The sequence below is a fragment of the Pygoscelis adeliae genome, unplaced genomic scaffold, assembly GCF_000699105.1.
Source record: "Pygoscelis adeliae isolate BGI_AS28 unplaced genomic scaffold, ASM69910v1 Scaffold65, whole genome shotgun sequence".
Classification (NCBI taxonomy): domain Eukaryota; kingdom Metazoa; phylum Chordata; class Aves; order Sphenisciformes; family Spheniscidae; genus Pygoscelis; species Pygoscelis adeliae.
Window position 1 is genome coordinate 2,845,021 of NW_008824864.1, and position 23,181 is coordinate 2,868,201.

Below are 23,181 nucleotides of genomic sequence, written 5' to 3' on the forward strand. Positions count from 1 at the left end.
GGTCTCTTCTCCCAAGTAACTGGCGAAAGGATGAGAGGAAATGGCCTCAAGTTGCGCCAGGGGAGGTTTAGATTGGATGTGAGGAAAAATTTCTTTACTGAAAGAGTGGTTAAACATTGGAACAGGCTGCCCAGGGAAGTGGTTGAGTCACCATCCCTGGAAGTATTTAAAAAACGGGTAGATGAGGCGCTTAGGGACATGGTTTAGGTTTAGTGGGCATGGTGGTGTTGGGTTGACGGTTGGACTCGATGATCTTGAAGGTCTCTTCCAACCTTAATGATTCTATGATTCTATGATTTTATTTCAATTATTAAACTGTTTTTATCTCAACCCACGAATTTTTCTCACTTGTGCTCTTCCAATTCTCTCCCCCATCCCATCGGGTGGGGGGGAGTGAGCGAGCGGCTGCATGGTGCTTAGTTGCCGACTGAGGTTAAACCATGACATTGAGCTTGCCCAGGTCCCTCTGGATGGCATCCCGTCCCTCAGGGGTGTCAAGCGCACCACTCAGCTTGTGTGGTCCTTATTGTGTGGTCCTTATTGTAACTGAAAATATAAATCTGTCTAAGTTAAAAAAACGTGTTTACTCATCTCTCAATATTCAAATTTACCTTTGTGCATATCTGGTTTTTGTTCTTGCTGTTTCCTTCGCATATATGTATCTGAAAGTCCTCACTGAAAACAGTCATTTGTATTAGGCAGCACTCTTCATTCTTAAGCTCTTATCTATTTAAAAAATCATGTAAATGTGAAGCTTTAAGGCCTGATTTCTGCAAAATGCTCTCTGCTTTGAGATCATGTATGAATTCATACTATATGACATTGGTAGACACCAATCCATATTTCTTGAAGCATGTATTATTATAAAATCTTGTACGTTCTCTTGTGCGCTTCCTCTTAAATGCAGTATGTATTAGATTGCTGCCATTGTTCTTAATAATTAAATATAGGCATGTAGTATTTTGTCTCTCTATACATATGTAACATGGAGTGACATTTAGAATAAGTCTAAGGCAATTACATTTCATCCGGGTTTTACGTAAAAATTTGAGTTCAGTCTTTAAATGAATAGGACTGGAGCTGAGAGGTGCCAATGGTGAAATAAGCTGTGTAGTTCTCTTGATATTTCAACCACTTTGAAAGGATCTCATAAGACTATGCATAGCACTTTTGAAAAGCATATTTTTCTGCCCGCTTCTCAAAAGGCCAGCATTTAACACAGAAGTATTCCAATTATCATCCACTCTCTAACTCTGTCCTCCGAGACAAAATTAAAAGAAAGCAGTGATGGCCATTCCTCGATAACATGTAAAATCTATTAATATCTGAGATGTAAGCAGCATGCCAAGTGTAACTAAAAGATTTCTGTTGATGTGGAAGGAAGTCACAAATCTACTGGAGAAGAAAGCAGAGTGTTTTCTTTGTAAGCAACAAGAATTAGTTTTCATTTCTGTTGTAGTTTTCTATGGATCACTGAACTTACTTACAGTCTCAGGTGTTAAACAGTTTTGTCTTGCATTGAAAAAATATTTTGTAGGCAAACCAAAAAGTTTAGAGAAATGCAAATAGTAAAGTAGAAGTGTAAACACAAGGAACTTTTCAGAGCAATGAAGTCATATCTACAATACACAGTGTGCCATTGTCATTAGAGAAAAAGATGAGAAAAGAACGGTGACCGCATAGAAATCTGAACTACTGAAAACCCAAGTTTTATTTCCTCTTTCAGCTGCTTTGTTTAGCAAAGAGGCCTGCAAAAAGTTAACGCTTAGATTAAAAGACTTGCCCATGGCCAAAACTGAATACTATCAAAATTCATTATTTAGGTCATTATTAAATGATTAGAGAAAAAACACCTACTTCACTTTGTGCCAAGATTGCTTAAAAACTTGCTGAACCTAGATTTTAATTAGTGCTATAGCAGAAGGAAGAGTATATCTAGCCTGCTGAATGCAGTTACTAGCTACCAGGGCTACATGTTCCCAGAAAGCTCTTATAAGGAAATGAAAAGAAAGAAATAAAAAAAATCTGAAGGAAGTTTGATGATAAAACCTGAACCTTCCCTCAAAATGGTTTAAGAAATGTGGGAAGAGTGTTACAGAAGATCTGTGAAAACCTGACATAGTTTATAAGTAGAGGCAATCCTTCTCAGACAGGTATTAATTTTAAATTTATCTTATCGGAATATTTTAATTCCCGTATTGGTTTGGATCCAAGGAAAGAAAAATAACTCTGTCAAGAATTTAAGGAAGATGCCAATGAAGATGTAGTACTACAATATTTCATAATAAAGATGGCTAAATATGTGGAAAGAAAATAAAGGAATAATATATGTTAACTACTGAAGCATTGTAAACTTTAAGTACTTAAAATAAGCTATTTTCCCTCATAACTAGGTATTGGATTTTCCTGAGGGGTAGGTAAATATCTCATTTGATTATGATGTAGTGCTGCTTTTATAAGCTTTACACATTTTTGCATCTGTGACACCACACTTTTTGGCTTGTTTAAATGCACAAGCACGTTTTTCCTGAAGACTGTAACAATCCTGTATGTAAAACATACCAGTTCTGATAAAAGTTTCCTATCCAAAAAACTATAGAGAAACTGGTACATTCACAAGCACTGTATCATGCCCTAACAAAAGTCCCTTCTAATAAACTGGCCTAGTCTCAAACAGTCTTTGTTTTTCAGGACTGAAGTAGAGGTTACACCTACCTAACGTATTTTATTTTAAGATTTTATTTTATCGTAACATGAAACTGTTAAGGCATCAATATTCAGTCTTAAGCAATCTAAATATCAGATACACAAGTTCATTGCTTGGATATGGTTATAATCACAAGACATGGTTGTTATTTCTTAACTGTTATTTTAGCGTACTGTTCATAAAGTGCATTTCTAAAGCTGTTTTACTATTTTTAAAATGTATTCACACTTGGTATTTTGAGTGGACAGTTAAATGGAATGATTCCTATTCAGAAGACATAAAACAGAAGAGATGTCTCACCCTACATTTAGCTGTCCAAATGATCTTGTATAAATGATGGCTTCTTGAATTCTTTAGTCTGATAGGAATAGAAAACAAGTCACTGAACTACCTGTTTTACTGGAAGCAAATTTCATACCTGAAATGTAACATTGATTTTTCTACTGTGATGCAAAAAACCCCCAAATATTTACAATGTTTTACAATGACAGAATATATATCACGTAAACTTTATGCGCTTCTTTGCTTTCTCTTTTAATAGGAACTCATAACCACGTTGTACATTGGATTCTTGGGATTAATTTTTTCATCCTATTTTGTTTATCTTGCTGAGAAAGATGCAGTTAATGAGGATGGAAAGACAGGTTTCTCCAGCTACGCTGATGCCCTTTGGTGGGGTGTGGTAAGTCTTTACCAAGAAAATGCATGTGCAAGCCTAGTGCACAAGTTTTTCTGTTGAAGTTGTGATCTTTTTAAAAAAACTGGCATTTCTTTCTTTGCAGAACGTCTTTCTGTAGGGAAGCTCAACAACCTTCTAAAAAGGATACAAGAAAAAAATAATAAATGCAATTAAATTATTTTGGTATTACACTTTATTGTGAAAGCACGATAGCAAGTTCTTAGCAAAGGACATTGAATGTTTACAGATACAAGAAGTCCACATTGAAATCCACATTTCAAAAAGAGTATAAATACCCTTCACAACCTATACCACTTCTTTTAAACTCTACTTAGTTATCTGCAAAAGGTGTATAACTTTAAAAGTATATTCTGTTTTTGGAACTTGGGTTAATGACTCTGTTTTTTCAGATCTTTTTGTCTAAAGCTCACCCTCTCAATAATAATGCAGACCTTGATGCAGGTTACAAGTTCCTGTTTTTTTTTTAATAATTCCATGATGCAGTGTAAAGGTAAATAGCTCCATCAAAAGCAGCTGGCAAAGCTTCACAGATTCATCACCTACTTCGGATATCAATCATCAGTCAGGGTCAGTGCAAATCTTTGGTGAAATAAAGAAAAAAATATCATTAAGGGGGAACTGGGATTTTGAAAGCATTGTGGTAATTATTGCGTGCATGCCCAGAATCAGTTGAAAAGGAATAGATAGCTATGAACAGAATAAGAGACCAGATTGTTTCTACACTCCCTTCATATATATGGCTCTTCTCATTATGTTTCTCACTGTTTTCCTTCCTTATTAGCTGTTGCATTATCCATCTCTTTTCTTGTGGTCCCTTTTCCCCACTAGAGATCCTCATATGTTTTATGAGTTGGCTGTCTCATTATAACAAACCCAAGGATCCATCGCATCAGTGTTAGTGACAGAGAAAAATGAGAGGACTAGAACAGATGCAGAGCCACCAACTTCCAGAGAGGGAAGGATATATTTCAAGAGTGATTTGAAAAACAATAAACTGGATTTGTTCTTAAATGATAGACTTGAAAAATGCCACTATAGTTATTGGGCCATAAACCAATTGTTTACCTGCATCCAAATAAACTGGTGAGAAAGTCTGGGAAGTCAGACAAAAAGTTCCTAATAGATATATGTTTCTAATCCTTAACATGGATGCTGTGTAAGCCTCTACTTCAAGAAATACAGATTATATTACATGTAGCCCGAGTTGCTACTTTTTAAATGGTTCAATATAAAAATCTTTTAGACATTAAATTCCTGTCATTAGGTTGTCAGGTATTCCTTTCATTTGCAGAGTATCACCTATGGCTGTGCAAAACAAGCCAAGAAGAATCTAGTGAAAAAGAAAAATCCACTAAATTGCCAGATGGACCTGATTATCTTATGTGCTGGGAAGAAACGAAACCATGAACTAGTCCATACAACAATCACTTGTTAAAGTCCTCAATAGACATATGATAAAATTTTCAGAACATAAAACCTCATGGTTATAGACATGAGATAACCTCTAGCTAGTGGAGGAAAAGAATAGATGTCCCAGAAGCACAGATTGTGCTGTATTTTAAAAGCAAAAGTAAAACAATTAGGGTGTAATTGACATTATGAAAGCTACCCCATGCCTACTTTAAGAAAACAAACCAGTACACAGTCTCACTTATTCTGCTATTATTTGAGCAGCTCAGCTCAAATACCCGTGTTCAAATGACTGAACGCAGTGGAACGCAGCTACTGTTTCTGTTTTTACTAATGGTCTGGCTGAATAGTCTGTGAAGTACATCTAATTAAAAGTGGGGCTGCTTGTGAGAAGTTCAGCAGCATCAGGGGCTCCCATAAAAGTTTGTGCTAGTTCAGCTAAATTTATGAAAAATATCTCATAAATTTTTCTAGCATAGTGAAGTTCCAAAGAGGTTTGCAGCACCATGTGAATTAGAATGACACCAGTGAAAGAAATGGAAAGCATATAGTTTATTAATAAGGAGGTCTTAATTTAATATGTAATCATTGAAGGATGGTGATTCATGTGTGCTCTGCACAATGTCTTTGGTGTTTCATAAAGTAATTCCTAGGCCTGTAACTGCAAAAGGCCAGAAATGTCCAAGTTCAGACCTGAATGGGAGGGAAGAAGAACGACTTACCAAACTAAGGGGAGCAAGGTACAGTGGAAAACAAAAAGGGATTTTCAGCAATCAGTTTGGGAACTAGCTATGGTTTTTAGCATCCAGTTCTGCCCATGTGTATTCATGCATGGGTATTCCTGCATGTCATAAAGCTTCCATACGAAGCCAGTGTACTTTTTCTACCTTTCCTTCTTTTTTATGTTTTTAGTTCTAGTTATCCAGAGCTTGCTTTATGAGTTGCATTGAATGTTTAGATATGGATTACAAAATATTTTTAAATGCTAGAAGCTACAGCTTTGATTTGAGTAAAGAGTAAAAAATTAAGGTCAAAAAAGTCAGGATGTGTTTATACAAGCATATTTTGTTAATATTTTGAACTTAAGGAATTTAAAAGGAGTTCAGTTATGAAGACCAGCAGATAAGTTTAAAATGTGCATTACTTTACCTTGTTGAGATAGATGACTTGGAATCTGTATTTCAAAGTGTATGTATATGCCTTGGGAAGTGTTCAATGGGTTTTGTTGTTGTTTTCCAAAACTTGACTTGTTTTGTGTAATAGCAAGATAAAATCAGCTTTGTCTTTCTCTAGCTGTGTGAGGCACATGAAGAACACTGTTTAAATTGTTGTTTAAGCTTTTCAGACGTCTAGGCCTCCTCAGCATTAGTGAGTCACGGTGCAGGTGCAGTTCACAGCTGGGAACAGTGACAAAGGACAAAGTGAATCAGTTTCTTTTTCTTTTCAAATCTTCTGTAACATAGAAACACAGATGTGGAGTTACTAGGGAGTGAAATTTGATTTCACTTTTGCCTTTCAAAACTGAACCATAGGAAAAAAAGTCTTGGTAGCAAGTATTTGAAAGTCTTATGTGTCTGACAAAAACCACAGAGTGTATTATGGGTAACATTTTGCTTTGAGTAGAAAGTGCAAGCTTGCTGAACTTGATACAAATGACCTGAAAGGTTTAAATATGAAGAAAAGGGAAAATAAAGAATGAATGAGAGTTGGAATTAAATGCTAACTACATTCACCCGCTCCAGTTAAATGCAAGGTTGTTTCACTTAGATTTGGCAGGCACACAGATTAAACTGCAAAGACATATCGAAGGCTTGTGTTATTTTATATGAAGCCACTTTCAGAAGTTATAGCATGTTAGAACACATGCAAAAGCATTTCCAACAGCACTGTCAGTCTGCTAAAATTGTAACCCATGTCACAGCAGTTTTTCTGTCCTTTCTGGGTATTTTTTCTTGAGGAAAGAAGAAGGGCATGTAGGAGGCTTCTCTTCTGTTGGCTCTTCCATGCTCGTCTCTTGCTGTTGGTAATGCTTATTGTTTTTGCTGCAAAATGGACTGTTCTATACCATTGAACTTGAGTTAAATAATTGCTCCAGTACATTGGTGTTAACTGGCAGATCAATTAACTTGGGATCAATTGCTCAGAACTTCCAGCAGTAAATTTCCATGCCAGAGGTAGCAGTTTGAACCCCTTTATATTTAATATGTTTTTTGAGGTGTGCAGTTCTGACTCTTCAAACTTCAGGACACCTGCCTATCTTAAAGCACGTGAGAAGCTCTGTTGACTTCTACTAAATTAGAGTTCCTCCTTTTTTGAAGTGTACATACATGTTTTCAGAGCCTGTGTTAGAGCATGTGCATACCAGCTGGAATGTGCCATAGTAAATCTGTGTTACGAAGGAGGTGTCATTTTCCAAAGCCTAGTTATTAAACATTCTCTGAGCAGATAACTAATAACTTTTGGATATACAAGCAGAAAAAGATTCTGGTTGTGATTAAGAAAGCCAGAGAATTACATTATTTATAATCCTTTCCACATACTTCAATGCACTAATTAGATTACCAAGAAGGAACCCTCTTAAGGTAGCCAAAAAGAAACTTTCTGAGACATGTTCAGGCACCTGCAGGAATCTGCCAGCCAAATGCCTGCTGTAGAAATGGAAAATCATCTTTTCTGTGGTTACAGCTTTCATGCTGTCTTCCATAGTAACGCTAAGGCAGCTCAACATTACTGCAGTTTGTTTTTAAGTCCTGAGTGCTGGAGAACTCAAAAAAAAAAAAAAAACAACCAACAAACCACACACACAAAAAAACAAGAAGCCTTTCATAAGAAAAAAGAGAGGAAAAGGAAGGAAAAATCCCAGACTTTAAGGGTTCATCTGGGTGCACTGAGGAGCTGAAGTGCCGTTGAAGAAACACTGCTTTAACTTCCTGGAAAACCCAAAAAAAAAAAAAAAAACAACCAACAAACCACACACACAAAAAAACAAGAAGCCTTTCATAAGAAAAAAGAGAGGAAAAGGAAGGAAAAATCCCAGACTTTAAGGGTTCATCTGGGTGCACTGAGGAGCTGAAGTGCCGTTGAAGAAACACTGCTTTAACTTCCTCCACTCCCCACTAACACATACTGCATTTCAAAGTTGAATTTTGGGGAGTCTGGTTTAATTTTGGGGGCTGGCAAGCCCATCTGTTTGTACTGCTGGTAGCACACAGCACCTGAGTCACTTCACAGGCAAGCCATATTAAATCTGGACAAACACCTGGCAAGACAGAGCTCCGGCTAAGAGCAGTTTGCAGTTCAAAATAACAATATTCATTAGAGGATATAGATACTACAAAGTTGACTTCATCTACTGAGAAATTAGTGATGAATAAACACAAGCCTAATTTGTTTTGAACTTGGAAAAACTCAGTTTGATAGTAGTTCGTCATTTTTCCCTGCAAATCTTCCTTCCAGCTCTCCGTAGAACTGCTCTGAGAAGAGGATGAAATATTTTCTTCCCATGCCTTTATTGCTGATAGTTTCTTCTGAGAAGACTATTTTTGCATAATATCTAAGTATTTGTCAGCAACTTTTCCCATAAAAGGCACTATTTCCACATCTTCTTTGGTAGTCAGTATAAATTTACATATTCTTTTAAGTCTGTTTTGGCTGTATTTCTGCTACCATTCAAGGCAAAGTGAAGGGAGTGGGACTGGGTTTAGGGCTGGTGCTCCCAAATAGAAGTACATTTTTTCTATTTAAAGCTCTCCCCAGCGGTTGGTATTGGCGACAGAATTCTTCATTTCTTCACCAGAAGCTTTCCACTTCTCAGGGTACAAGTCATCCTTCTCATACCATTTTATGGCAGTTTCAGGGCTTTGAATATGCTAAAAAGCCTTAATGGCTCTGACCAGCCACACCTGGGGCCACTCCAACACTCACGGCCCAGGGCCTCTAGGCTCAGCCTTGGGTACTTATTTCCTGCCTGAGGTGTGCTGGAGGAGAGCTGGTCTCCAACTCAGCCATGGTCTGGTGATCTGGAGCTCAACCTGTGGGCTACCTTCCATGCTTGACCTCAGACTTACCTCATCACCTTGATACTGCTGTATGATTTAGACTCTTTGTTGGACATGGCCACTGTCTGTGAGTCTATCCTGCTGTGGGGCTGGCCCAGGGTGGTGAGGCTCCTGTCTGGCCCGCTGTGGGATTCTCTTGGCTTGCCTTGAGATCCCTCCTTGGGATCACCTTCTGTTGGGGAGCAGCTGGCCCTTGTTACATTACAAACCTTTCTGATGGACAGGCCTTCACCTGGACTCTGATTCCCCCACAGCAGCAACCCTTTACTGACCACTGGGCTCCTAATGAATTCTCTTCTAGCCTGCTGGGGCTCATCAGGAACAGCCCAAAATCTCTGTCTCACTCAGGCACTCCTTGCATCTGTGGCTTTCCAGGGGTGGCCTGACACCCCCACGGTGATTTAGTCCCTCTACAGTAAGTCCTTAACTGATCCTAGACCTGTGTGAGGACATGCCTTGCTGAGAGGGGAGGCTGTTGTCATGGCCTTGAGGGCACTAATTGGCCTAATGACCCTGACCAGCATCATCTGTGGCCTCTAGCCACACCCAGGGGCTCTATTTAAACTCAGCACTCTGCTGGAGGAGAGGTAGTCTCTAGCTCAACTGCAGCTGTGTCTGGTTATGGTGTTGCTTGATCCTGACTGCAACCCACGGGCTGATATCTTGGTTTTGCCTCATCTCTGTTGATGGTCAACACATGTTGACCACTAGACCTGATCCTAACCCTGACCTGTTAGTGGACTTCTGGCTTGATATTGGACCTGCCTCGTTGCTGTGATATTGCCTTATAACCTGGATTCTTGGTTGGACCTGGCTGTTTTCTGCACGTGCTTTGCTTGGCTGCTGCAGGACTGGGTCCTGACTGGGGAGGCGCGGCCTTGCTGGTTATGTTATCTCTTGACTCTGGGCTTCCCGTCCCTTACGGAGTACTTGGCCCTTGCTGCACCCTGATAAGCAATGAGCAGATCTAGGTACAGTAATATGATGTATCCTGTGGCTTAAACACAATTTTGAGTGGCAAAGAACTGTATTTGTGGGGGGAGGAAAAGAAGCTGAGTGTGGGTCTCAGCTGTATGTAGCTCTCGGTCTACTGGCAGAGATACTCGCTTTGGGAGATAACATGTCCTAGAATGGTTGTGTGTTCCTCCTCTTGCTATGAAGATTCAGCTGGGATGGTGTTAGTTCTGTCCCTTTTCCTTCCTGCCAGCACAGGGCATAGCTTACCCTGCTGCAGCTAGTGTCTGCCTGACTACAGAGTTTGGCAGATGTATGTGCACTGGTTATGTGCAAGTCAGCACTTTCAAGGCTTTCTTCTCAACCCTGCGGAACTACATTTTAAAAGCAAAAGCAGAAAAACTGCAAGCCTATAGTTTCAAGCCCACAGGGCCAACAATCCTTGCAGCTTTCGGAAGGTGGAAGCAGCTAGCTACAAACTGTGAGAACAGCCATCCTGGGTCCAGACTACTGTTGTATCCAAACCAGTGGCCAGCTGTGAATGCCTGCTGAAGAATGTAAAAGCAGGATAAATCTGCAGTGATGTTTAGTGTACTCCTATGGTTTCCTTATGCACAAATCCAAACACTGTTGATCCATATATATCTCCTGATACTTCTCTACTTTTTTTTCTTTCTTTTTTCCTGCTTTTGGGGGAAAAAGGTACTGCATTGCAGTGAATCAAATGTTTGTTTCTGGCCTAGGTAACGGTCACAACAATTGGTTATGGAGACAAAGTTCCCCAGACGTGGATTGGGAAGACAGTAGCTTCCTGTTTTTCAGTATTTGCTATATCTTTCTTTGCTCTGCCAGCGGTAAGTAGAACTTGGACCACTTTATTAAAGTGTCTGTCTGACTTGGGCTCACAATTAGGTAGTTTTAAATTGGTGCCTTTGATAGGAAATAATGGGGTTGGGTGTTGCTTCAGAATGTGCACGTACACGTCCTCAAGTGTACATTTGTGTGTTTGCACACATGCACAAATGCATGAAACTGCTGTATCTTTACTGCAGTCATTTTAGAGAGTTGCGGCCTAGAAAGGAGGTAAGAATAATTTTCACTACTCAGAGAACTGAAGCTATTCTGTGAAGTAAAGAGAAAGAGAGGTTTTTTTTTTTTAATCAGCATGTCAGTGCCAGAGGTGAAACTTCCTTCTTTTATGCTGTTTTTGTGATTACATAAGAACAATTTGGGGTCCTGCGAGGAGAGGAACACTGCCATGAAGCAGGCAGTGCATGCAGCAAACTGCATCTGCTTTCCTGCATGGTACTATAAAGCATCTTTGGGCTTTTTGGATCTTCAAATAAATGAATGGGGGGAAAATAAAGATGACAACATCAAAACAATTAGAAAAGACAAGATATTTCTTCAGTAACTATCAGTTTTAACAGAAATGCTGAAATTATAAAGCATATCTTTGGCTTCTTTTCTCAATTTGCCTGGAAAATTCAAACTGGGTTCTGGCTTTAGTTGTGGGTTTTTTTGTGGCAAGGAATTAAAAACAAGTGCAAAGAATAGCTGTAGATCAGTGATGATCTAGATGATGTTACATGATGCCAATATCAATGTGCTCGATTTCAGATTTATTTGTTGGAATAAATTGAATTCTGTCACTGTGGACATTTGAAAATTCAGAATTTTTCTAGAGAAGTCTTTTATAAAATGTTTATTTCATATGCTAAGTATTTGGTTTAGGCATGTGAAGCCATATTGGAATCTAACTAGTAGTTTTGGTTATATTTAGGGGATTCTGGGGTCTGGTTTTGCCCTGAAAGTACAGCAGAAGCAACGGCAGAAGCATTTCAACAGACAAATCCCAGCTGCAGCTTCTCTAATTCAGGTAAGACCCCTAACAGTAAAATGCTTAGGAGAGTGTTGGAGAGGGAGTGTGGCCTAGTAGTTAAAGTACTGACAATCACAGTTACTAGACTTTATTATAAATCTATAACTTGTGTTTAACCACTTTGTCTTTTTGATCCACTTCAGTCACTAGGAGAATTAGCTAATTGCCTGTCCCCCCTCCTATGAGTGAGCATGGGAGGCTCATATCACCTGATATTCACAGGCATAATGACACTAACTGGATGCAATGAGTCTATTTGGTGAAACAGTAAAAAAAATCTTTATCATCTTTAATTCATAATTTCCTTTTTATATTCCCTTAGGTCCTGTGCATCTGCCAAATCCTGAGGTGATGAATGTGTATACATGTACATGTATACACACACCTCAGTTTAGAAAAAAGTCCCAGCATAATATTCTATATGATAATATAAAGAATGCAATAGCATGGTGCACAAATACTAAAATGTAGCACACCGCAGAAGAAGGGAGACAGCAGTATTCTATGATGGGGGAATTCACTTTTATGAGGGTTGTTTGTTTTTTTACTGTGGGCAGGATTAGACCCCAGCTCATAGGGAGAACGCTACAAAGAACGTACTTAAGATCACTGTGTGCTGAGTGTATGTTTCCTGGTGCAAATTACGCTCGCCACAGTTATATACAGGGAAGAGTGTATTTTATTAAGCATGGTGGTGTGTGGTATAGCACAGTGATTGCAGTCAGAACCCTTTGCAATATGTTTACATTGATTGAAGATTTTGCTGTCAGTTTGATTTGCAGCAAAATCTGACTTACCTGTTCTGCAGGACAACGGTAACTGTTTATTCACTGAGATTATTGGTTTGGGGTTTTATTATAGACTCTGTGGCGGTGCTATGCAGCAGAGAAATCCTGCAGTTCTACCGCAACATGGAAGATCTACGTTACATCAGCCGTGCAAAATCCCAAAAAACCACCAGCGCCATCTAGCCCTAGCCTGAGAAAACAGGTAACGGAGAGTTGGCAGAGCTCTATTCTGTTCTTGCTTTTAATTTGATTGGGATAACTTTCCAAAACCCTTAGGAAGTAACCAAAAAATTTGAAGAGCTGAAAGGCACTTGTAACGGGACATCTGATTGTTTTCCTCATGCCACAGCACAATTAGTTTAGTTTTCCTTAAAATATTCCTAAGGGACAAATGTATTCTAATTTTAAATTTGACCTGGTGGTCAGACAGGTGCCAGTTCTCCTTTTTTTTTAATGCGCATTGAAGTTTCTTCTACCTTCTCAAAGGGTAGTGTAAGTCAATGATGACACTTTCCCATTTTGCATTCATTTTGCATAGTAGTTCATACAGGAAGAAAGGAGAAAACTAGTTTAAAAATTTATGTTCACATTCAACATGTGGCTGACAGTATCTATGCTTTTCTTGCTCAAGTACTTCTCTCTGCGGTACTTTTATTTGGGTCTGTGTGTAGAAATTTGGGCAAATTCCTGAGGTGTGGCTGCAGTAAAGTGGAATAGTGTTTGTCTACACAGGTGGGATTGCCTAAACATAGTTATGTAGTTTCATTGGCAACTTTGCCTAGCCTTCAGCACCCCTTCTGGAAAGGCCCAGGTCTGTGGCAGGTCTAGCTCAGATACCCAGGGTTTCTAAAGTGATGTTAGAGGCCTGGTTTTAGGCAGTGAAACCCCACTGATGCCTGTTGCCCAGCAGAGAATTGCAGTACGATTTCCCCACAGCATGTGTAGAAAGCTGTATCAGCATGTGTAGAAAGCTGTATCAGCATGATCTGTGTGCATGTATATGTTTTGGTGTTACAGCAGTGTGACCTACTCAGCGTTGAGCAGAGTGTAACTTTGCCATGAGACTAGCCTCTTCATAATTAGAGGCAGAAAAACCAGGAGGAAAGGGGTAAAGCTGACGTAAGGCTTGGGTAGTATGTGTTGCTGAACAAGCAAGCAATCCATGATGGGAGAGCTGGAAAAAACAGACAGTTTTTAGTGCCCTTAGTGTTTTCTCTAGTGAGAGGGATTTCCCTAATATATTATTAAACCTGAACTTCCCTGTGAAAAGCTAACCCTAATTCAAGAACATAGTAATGGTTCTTTCATCTCTTACCAATGGATAATCTTCTCTTGTCAAAGGAGACTAGTTCTTTCTTTCTCTACCTAGCCTCTTATTTTAAAGACTTAAATGTATACTGATCATCTTGTGCATGTTGTAGCATTTTGCTCTCCAGAGAATTCCTGGTTTCTTTTCCTGCTATGAGAGCCCATAATCTTTGCCTTTAGAAGCATTTTGATGCATGGTAGTACATCTACCATCTACAGTAAATGCCCATTTCTACCATTTTTTCATGCCCCGTTTGATTAATTTCAAGTATGCTTTTGTTTAATTGCTGCAGAGCTGAACAGAAGAATGAATTCCAAAAGGCTGAATGCAGACCATAATAAAATAAGAATTGGTTTACTTAGAGCAAGTAGCATAGTCGCGTTTGTGAATATACTGAGCCTGCAGCTGTTTGTGTTGATATGTGCGAATACTAGTTCTCTCTGATGTTTATGTCTGCTAACTGCTTAGTGGTCGCATCAGAGGCCAGAGTATTTTGCAGAATTGAGTGCAGTGGCCCTAGATCTCAGCTCCTTGTCAGAAGGTTACTGGAGCATCAGGCAAATTAAGTATGCCTCTTACCTCTGGTTTGAGGTGTGTGAGTAGTAGAACCAGGTGTGACTAGAGCCAAAGGGTAGATAGTCATGAGGACTGGAAATAAATGCTATGTTGTGAGAAGTAGTATTTCTATAGCTAGGTGGTGGCAGCATCCAGGAGCCAGACAGCACAGGCCATGTAGTCAGTATATGAGTGGCTGTTATGTTGGTCACTTCTAGTCACAAAGGCAGGTGGAGACCAGCCTTGCTTGGAACCAGTTAAATCCAAACCTTAATTTTTTGTTCTTATGTACCAATTGTAGGGTGTTTATTAGGTTGCCTCTTAGGCTTCTAAAATTAGGAGAACTTCAATGTTGGAGGCAGGAGGAAGGATTTATCTTCTCTTGATGTGCCTGATTCAGCCTTTTTGGTAAAAGGTGAAACTTTCTTTAGTTGAAAAGTCTGCACAGTGCCTAGCTCATAATTCAAAGTCTATGGTTATGTTTAATTAGAGCTTTAGAAAGATGTTACAGCCAAGCTGTTATATACTCAAGTGATTAATGTTTTGGGTGCCTTGAGTTTTGGACCCAGTTTGAGAAATTTTACTTGAGACCTGACTTTCAGAATGTAGTAGACATCTTCTGAGAATCACATTCTCACCAGATTTAAGTTAATAATACAGAATCAGCCACTTTGAAAACATTAACCAAGGTTGTAATGCTTTCACTGAATTTCAGTTGTATTCTTTAAAAAAAAAATAAATTGCAACCTCAAATGAATTTACTGTATAGTGAAGTTCACATGTTTACTTTTCTGTTTTTTATATTATCTTCTGATATCATCCCATTTCTACTACCACAGGCTAGAAGATACAAAAGAAAAGGGAAACTAGGCTGTGGTAATGGTTCTGCACCTGTAATAAACCCAGGAGAGAATGCCTTGTCTATTCCACAGATCACTTATGATCACATTGATGAACAAGAAGACAAAAAAGACGTGTCTTTCTACATTGATGAGCCAGAAGGTAATTCACTTATGTTCAGGTTAGCGTTTTTTAAGAGACAATGTTAAAGTGAATTGAACTGATGAAGGGAAAATTTCCATGAAAAAGTAACTTTAATCAGTAAAGCAAGATGCCTCAAACCAAAGACAATTGCATAACAAAAACAGGGGGACATAAATTAAAGGAAATCTTTAGGTTCATGTGGTATGAACATCAAAAGGGCTTTCTTTGTTTACCAAAGTTAATTCAATTAAGATGTTGGATACACTGTTAATTCTACTTTTTTGAACTATCTCAGAGGTGGATGGAAAGCTTCCTCAGATCTACCCCACCTTTAAACTTTACCTCACATAGAGCCTGAAGAAAGGAAAATGAAACAGGAAAAATATCTTTACTTTTTTACATTACCCTCTTAAACATTGTGCAAATAAATTGTGATAGGAACAGCTAAATATTTTTATGCCTACGTCAGCCAAGAGTTTTTGATAAGTGGGATTTTTTTCTTGCTTCACTTGAAATATTGTCTGTTGCTATAAGTGGCTGTTGTATCTCAACCTGGAAACTGGCTGAATTTCATTGCTGAGCTAAGATACTGCTTTGTTTGTAAAATCCTTTTTTTTTAATTGTTTGTAGTGGAAATGTGGGTATGAAATAGTATTGTTTACTATAATGTGAGGGGTTTTTGGAAAGCTAATTTTTCCACCTTTGTATTGATTTTCTTTGTCCGATGGGGTTGGGGAAACTTGTGCTAGTTCTGGATCTGCTGAATCTTTAGCTCAAACGGGGAGACTGTTTCCTCATAGTCTGAGGAGTTATGTTCCATGCCTAGAGGGGCATGCAAAGCCTTGCCAAGTTAACTGAGGTGTCCAAAGGTGCTGGCCCTAGTCAAAGGTATGTTATGTGGTGCTTTGACTTAGGTTTTCATCTGTCTTTTATAGAGAGTTGATGTTCAGATTTATCAAATTGCTGCTTTTATGTGACATTGAAGCTGACACACAATTTCAGCCTGGAGAGAGTATGGCTGTAGTCTTGACATGATGTTTTTTTAATAAAAAGTACTTTAAATATTTTTGTCCGCGGGGGAATACGTAGTGTCTTCTGTATAGAATGCAATCAAAGGGTAGGAGTTTCACTGGGTTGCTCTGACTTTGCATTGACAATACAATCTAGCAACTCTGTAACCGATGTCATCCATACTACAGCAGTCAGTCAGATGTGGAATAGCAGGGATCTGAGAGCTGTGGCATACTGAGGCACATCTGTAAGGGGTAGGAGCATCTGACTCCCACAGGGATTAAGAAAGACCTTCAAGCCCCTGCTTCATGCAACTGATAGCCATGAACTGCCATTGTGGGAGGAATGATGGAGGTTTTCATTACCCCTCATGTTCTTCCTTCTGTTTTATAATCTTATATAAAGCTTGCACCTGTCACTGAGGTCAGAATGCTTTTCAGCAATGGTGGTATTTTAATTGTTGTTTGGTATTTCCAGTGCTTTCATAGGATTCTGGGAAAGGGGATGAAGGGTGTGATTTATAAATAAAGTTGCTGCTTTAACTACATGTCTCTTAACAGAATACTATGTTCATTCTCAGCATGTTTATTAGAGCTGTGCAGCTTCCCTTGCTGACCATGTAATAGTAGATTTTGCCAAGTGTGTTTTGATCGTGTGGTATCAGTCAGTGATGGACAGAAGCAGCAAAGTGTTGTGTAACTTATAATGGTACTGAAGGCAGTTAAGATGTTGAGGACTATGTTGTCTGTATTCATGACTCTGCCAGTGCACGCTTATTCATTTATGTTCCTTAAATGTTCATAGGTGGTCTGAGCAAAGCTCTGTGCATCAGAGGAAAGATTGAAAAGACAAGCCTGTATCTTTTTTTGCCTGGCAGCTTGGTAACAGAGGAAAATGAAAGAATTTTTTCCACTTTTTCTGAAAAATGTTTTCTTGTACTTTTATTATAGCTGGTCTAATTTAGTCTTGTTCTGTGAGACAGCCATGCATATTGTTCCCTTACCAATTAAGTTTTATCTATTTTTCATTTTCTTTCACATTTGCTTTAGCCAGTGTCAGGAGTAAATCACACTTCATTTGATTTTCTGATTCATTCCTTCTGTTGCAAAGCTTCCAGGAATGTAGTTGGCTAACTCGATTGCTCAATTGACTGGACATTCTTGACACCTCTCAGAAGTTTAAACGTGATTTCTCTCAGTGAAGTTCTTCTTGCCAGAATTAATAGGCTTCTATTCTTGGGAAATGGAAGTACTAGGCTTTGAGCCTGTAAATGGGGATATTTTCTTCCTCTCTTAAAAAGCTGAAAGTAGGAAAGGCAGAGAAAATGTTAATTAAAAAATGCAATTGAAAAGGGCCATGCCAGCTTCTATTTCGGTGTTGCTATAGTGGAATATTTTATTAATTGGTTGTGGGGGCTGGATGTTTTACAGATTATGGCAAACTTCAAGGTTGAATTAGATCACTTTTATAGGCCTGACCTAGGAGGAGCAGAGCTGTTGCTTTAAAACAGCTCTTCTAGCCTGCTGCTCTGTTCAGATGTGAGAGAGGCTGTAGGGAGACCTGAAACAAATGCCTGACAAGGGCAGGCAACAGAATAACAGTCCCACTAAGAAAATTCCTTGTTCTGTGCAGAAATAGACTGAAATTAAGTTAAAATTTCCTTGATAAAGGGGAGATTTACCTTAATTCAGGAACTGCATTGTGTGAGCATACCTTTTTTTCATGAAAACAAGGTTTTTCTTAGCATACACTGTTCATATATCCATGTCTACCCAGCATCCTCTTGACTTCCTCAAAACTTGGTTAGGAGGCATATCTTTCAAAGCTAGGCAAAAATGCTTTCCTCTTCTATATGAAGAAGTTTTGAGAAAAGGGAAGCCTTATAAAGCCTATCGATACGATCAACATTAAGGTTTGAGATACTTGTGTATGTAATAAAAAACATGTATTGGATAGTACATAATGTAGAAACTAAACCTTTACATACTACAAATGATGGAATCTTGAAACAAACTTGATAACCTAAAAGGAAAAACGTTCCTGACTTCGTTCTCGACCATGCATGGGGTTTCAGGTGTGACTAAAGTAGAGTGCTCTGTAACCCTAAGAACTTGACCATCCTTGCAGGAATGGAAAGGCCAAAAGTCTTCCACAATAATAGTTTCCTTGTTTGAAGTCAAACCTCTCAAAATGAGGAAGCTATTTAGAAAGAAATTAAAAAGAAACAGCTAAAACAAACATTGATTTAAGAAAAACAATTCTGGAAAATAACTGTGATGCTGAAGATACTCTAGTGCAGTATATTCTTTTCACAGGTATCTATTGCTTCTACTGAGGAACTCTTTCGTACCAGGGTGTATTGTTTAATTTTTTCATGTAGTGATTTAAAACCTTCAGTGACTTCATCCTCACCTGAGATCATAGCCATAATTGTTCTCTATAGTCTTGTAATTGATCTTTACCTGTACTTCCGTCAACCACTGTGTACATATTCCCCTGCAGCAGGGTGTTATCAGGTTGACAAGACATGTATGAACTCTCTGGCATCTTTAATGTTCCTGTAAGATTTAAAGAAGGCTCGTAAGTAACTACCATCTTGATACTTGTGATAGCAAGCGTGAGTGGCAGTTCACGGAGACTGATCCAAATAGAAGAAAAACAAATAACATTTGAGTGTAACTGAAATCTTTACATGCACTTGAGTTTCATCTTCAAATAACAGCTATTCACTGCAACGTATGCTTCTCAAAATGAACTGAATAGCTGTTTCATAATGCTTTTTATTAGGGAAGGAAAAAAATTATAAAAATGTGAAAGTTTTTGGACCTTGAAAGTCAGCCTCCTGGGACATCTCCAGCAGATGGAATATATTATTCTCTGTCAGTTATTGTAGGTTGTATACACAACTCATTACTGTAAAATTTGTCAAAGTCACAAGACTCTCACAGTGATAAATCTCCGCTGGGGTAAAAACAAAATTCCCTATTTATCACTTTTCTGTGCTTTTCTGTTTGCTTTTTAGAGTTTCTTGCATGCTGACATATTCCACCCCACACCCACACCCCCCCCACCCTCATATTTAAAGCAAAACTGCACAAGAGTAACTTTTCACCAGGAGGGGGGGAAAGAACTGTAACTTTCAATGATCCCCAGAATACCTTTGTAAGCCCTCTTATATAAAGTGTGTAATAGTGTTAATGTTGATTTATTCTGTCTGTAATGCTAGTTTAGATGCTGACATTCCAGAATTCACCTATCTAGTACTGGGTTGGTTGTTCCTGGAAACTGGTTGCATTTCCATTGGGGAAAAAGGGCTGCTTTCCCTCAGTGGTGTAGATGGATTACAATCTGCAGTACATATAAAGAAGCAAACATTTTAAATGAAGCGGATTCATAGATTCCAGTGCTGACAAGCTGAGTGAAAGGTGAGAAAAATCATGTGGCTAAAATTAACAGAATAAAGCACACCCCAAAGCTTTTGAGGGTCTGCATAACTGTCAGTAAATCAGAAAAGCATAAAAGTAAAGATATGCTCCAAATTAGCAAGAGAGAGTATCCAGATACCATGTTTCTGAAAAAGTCATGCTCTTAAGAAGGTGAGTTTAGCAGATGCTGGTGGTTTTGCAGTGAGAATCTATATTCAGCATAGGGCTGTTTAATGTCTAAATTTGTCAGTCAGTTCAGGACCTGTAGGTACTAATGGTACTTGTCTGTGAGTAGGAATTGTGGAAACATACCTGTGTGCTTCTACCAGAAAGTTTTCAGTCTTTACTGTTTCAGCCCTGGCTGTCCTGAGTGAGAACTTTCAGTGAATTCTGTGGTTTATCTTGCATGACCAAAGTGGATGGTAGAACTGGGGGTGGTGGGTGGTGTAAGGGGAGTTGGAGGCTGAGAGGAAGATAACAGCTGCCTCTGCCAAACTCACTCTTACTTCTGATTAAATCTGGCAGCTTTTGAGGTTTAAAAATTTATTTTTGTTCTGCATTTATTCAACTCCCTGTTCAGCCTGATTTAGGACCAGAGTTTAGATCACTGGTCACACTGGACTTGAGCAGGGACTTTGTACCAGATGGTCCCAGAGACCATGGGAGTGCATAGTGAGAGAAGGTATTTGCAGCTCCTTCAAACTTTTTCTGATTAGTAATATCAGCAAAACTGAGTTTAGACTTTTTTATCCAGAAAATATTTTTGCTTCATCAAAGACAGTACATTTAGATGAAACTTCATTTAGTTGAAAATGTTCCAACTAACTTCAGTTGTGATGTAAGACTGAATTTAGCTGTTCAGTAGCAAAAGAAAACTTTACTGCATAGTAGGGAGGCTTTATGATGACATTGGCTTAGGATAAGCACATAGTGAATGACAAGTTTGTGTTGTAGAGTTAAAAAATACAAATGAACAATAGAAGTCCTGTCCACCGTGGACTAGTGGCAGTGGTGGTTCTGGTGAAGTTGACTATTAGAACTAGAAAAAAAGACACTATCAGCACAGCAGTGGGAAAAAAAATAATTGAGTTGCAGAGGAGGGCATACCCTAGAATAGGATGTTTTGCCAAAAATTAATATTTCAGATAACTGTTAAAACCTTAAATGTAGAAAACTAGAAAAGCAAATAAATGAGTCAACATGTTGCCTAATAATAAAACAAAGGCAGCTTTTTAAAGTGAGACTAAACTGACCTAATAAATTGTATAGTTTTTGGTAAGCTGTTTCACGGTACTGATGTGGCCCTGATAACTTTTGCTCTTGGATCCAGAATATACACTCTGATAGTCTTGCTGTGTAAGTTTCTGGGCAAAAGAAGGAAGGAAGAAAATCCAAGACCCTGTCATAGGGGTGTCAAGGGAGAATTAAACTGTTGACCATAAAGACAGGAAATCAGTTTTTCTTTTGTTATGTTTGAGCAACCAGAAGAATCTTCTCACAATACAGGACCTTGTGGGGTTTTCCTGACACCTGTGTCTGAAGGAATGTATTGGAAAAACCTATTATTCAGCTAGGCCTTCAGTAGCCTTGGTACAGCAGGTGGAGAGTGGACGTAGAGGAGAGACTGTTCTACTTTTGAGTTATACTGCTAGAGATTTGATTAAAAATATGAAGAGTGTGTTGGAGAGTAGCCATAAAATGATAGACTTAGCCAGCATTGGGAAGAAGAGAGAAGTGAAATAGTTATTGGACTTCAAGAATTGAAACTCAGAGTTAATAGATAAGGTACGGTAGGAAGCAAGACTAAGAATTGTTATGCTCAAAGTAGTATTTATAAGCAAGAGGAAGCACGCTTTATAAAAGTAAAACTAGAATTTAGCGCTAGTATAACTGAAATCCTGAGATCTAATCACTGTTAGTCCAGATCTAATTGTTACAAAAAAGAATCAAATGCAATGTTTTTTGCATATTTAAAAAGTTGCAATAATAGTAAAAATACAATTAAAACTGTAATGTACTTCTTAATTTCTACTTATTTTCCTAGCATTTATGCTTCTCTGGGTCCTAAGGTTTCATTTGCTGCAGGGGAGAAGGGGAAGTGGTACAATGAGTTGCTGAAATCTGGTGTCCTTCACAGGGAGGAATATGATGTTTGTGGTGATAGTTTCTTCCTCTCCCGGGATCCAGTTGGGGTCACTTATAAATGTTTCCTAACACGCTTTTACGTATTTCTTCATTGGTTTGCAGCTCCAGGTTTCATCTGAATTTAGTGTATATGTTCCCCTTTATATATGTGAGATAGTATTTCTTTGTTCTCTGTTACCCTTAAAACCAGTTTTGTTCTGCTCCAGGACTGCATTTTTCTTTAACTGACCATTAGTGAATTGTTTATAGCTGTGGGGTCTCCAGTGCCAAGCCTGTGCCCCATCGCTTATCTCATGCCTGTACTCCTATACACCGCATCCTGTGTTTCCACTTCTCAAGGCCTCTGATACGCTACCCAGCCTGTATTTCTATAAACCATGTCATTATTTAGTTGTAAATATCTCATTCTATTAGAACAACTGCTGTTGCTACTGTAGATACAAAACTATGGTTGTACAACAAAGATAAACAAAAGTAAAACAAGTTAGATACAGACACCTGGTCAATTAGAAAAATTGCTGGCACAGCTAAATTACTTAAAGTCAGGCCAGGAAAAGTTTGGACAGAGCAGGCCTGAGAAGCCTCATTCCTTAGGTCTTGAAAACTCAATACAAAGCTTAGGCCCTGTTACTAGAAGTGCTAATACAGGACAACACAGAAGAATTTGGGAGACATAGGAGCTCCTTGATGAATTCATATGAATATCCCAAGCTGTCACTTCTCCAAAACGTAGGAAAGATAGGGACAATCCAGGTAAATTGAGCTTTTTTTCATGACCTAAACTTGAGATGAAAATCTATGCAGAATGGAAGTTTGGCCCAATTATTAAACATAAAGTGTAAAGACAGTAATGATGTCAGGAAATAGTTAATGCTTTTTTCTTTTCACTGAAAATTAACACAATTTGCTAAAATTGATGCTACAAATTGTGTCACTTGCTATTCTTTGGCTAATGATTCAGTGAGGAGCAAGTCAAATCAGAACAGAAGAGAGAGGCTTGGGAAAGATAGACTGAAGTTGGGTTGCTTTTAGTTATCTGGGCTTGCAAAGTAAATAGCTGAGGAGTAAGGGAGTGATCAGAAACAACCTGAGAGCCACAAACAGGACTGATAGGAGGCTGGTGAGATGCATGGGTCTATAAAAGGGCACACAATGCACGCTTTGAAAGGGAGGGAAGGAGGAATTTCCGTTTCTAGCAAAGTCCATTTCCTAGAAGAATGCTGGAGTGGCCAAACTATTTGTGTTAAAAAAAA

General features: G+C 38.6%; 1 protein-coding gene across 1 annotated transcript in view; it reads left to right on the forward strand.

Annotated features, from left to right (window-relative positions):
* Positions 1-23,181, forward strand: part of LOC103917237 (potassium voltage-gated channel subfamily KQT member 1-like) — a 531,450-nt gene that overhangs the window by 66,520 nt on the left and 441,749 nt on the right. The window contains exons 6-10 of the mRNA XM_009324351.1: positions 3,249-3,389; positions 10,573-10,683; positions 11,613-11,708; positions 12,573-12,701; positions 15,203-15,365. Of these exons, the coding sequence (XP_009322626.1) occupies positions 3,249-3,389; positions 10,573-10,683; positions 11,613-11,708; positions 12,573-12,701; positions 15,203-15,365 (640 nt within the window). The remainder of the gene's footprint in view (positions 1-3,248; positions 3,390-10,572; positions 10,684-11,612; positions 11,709-12,572; positions 12,702-15,202; positions 15,366-23,181) is intronic.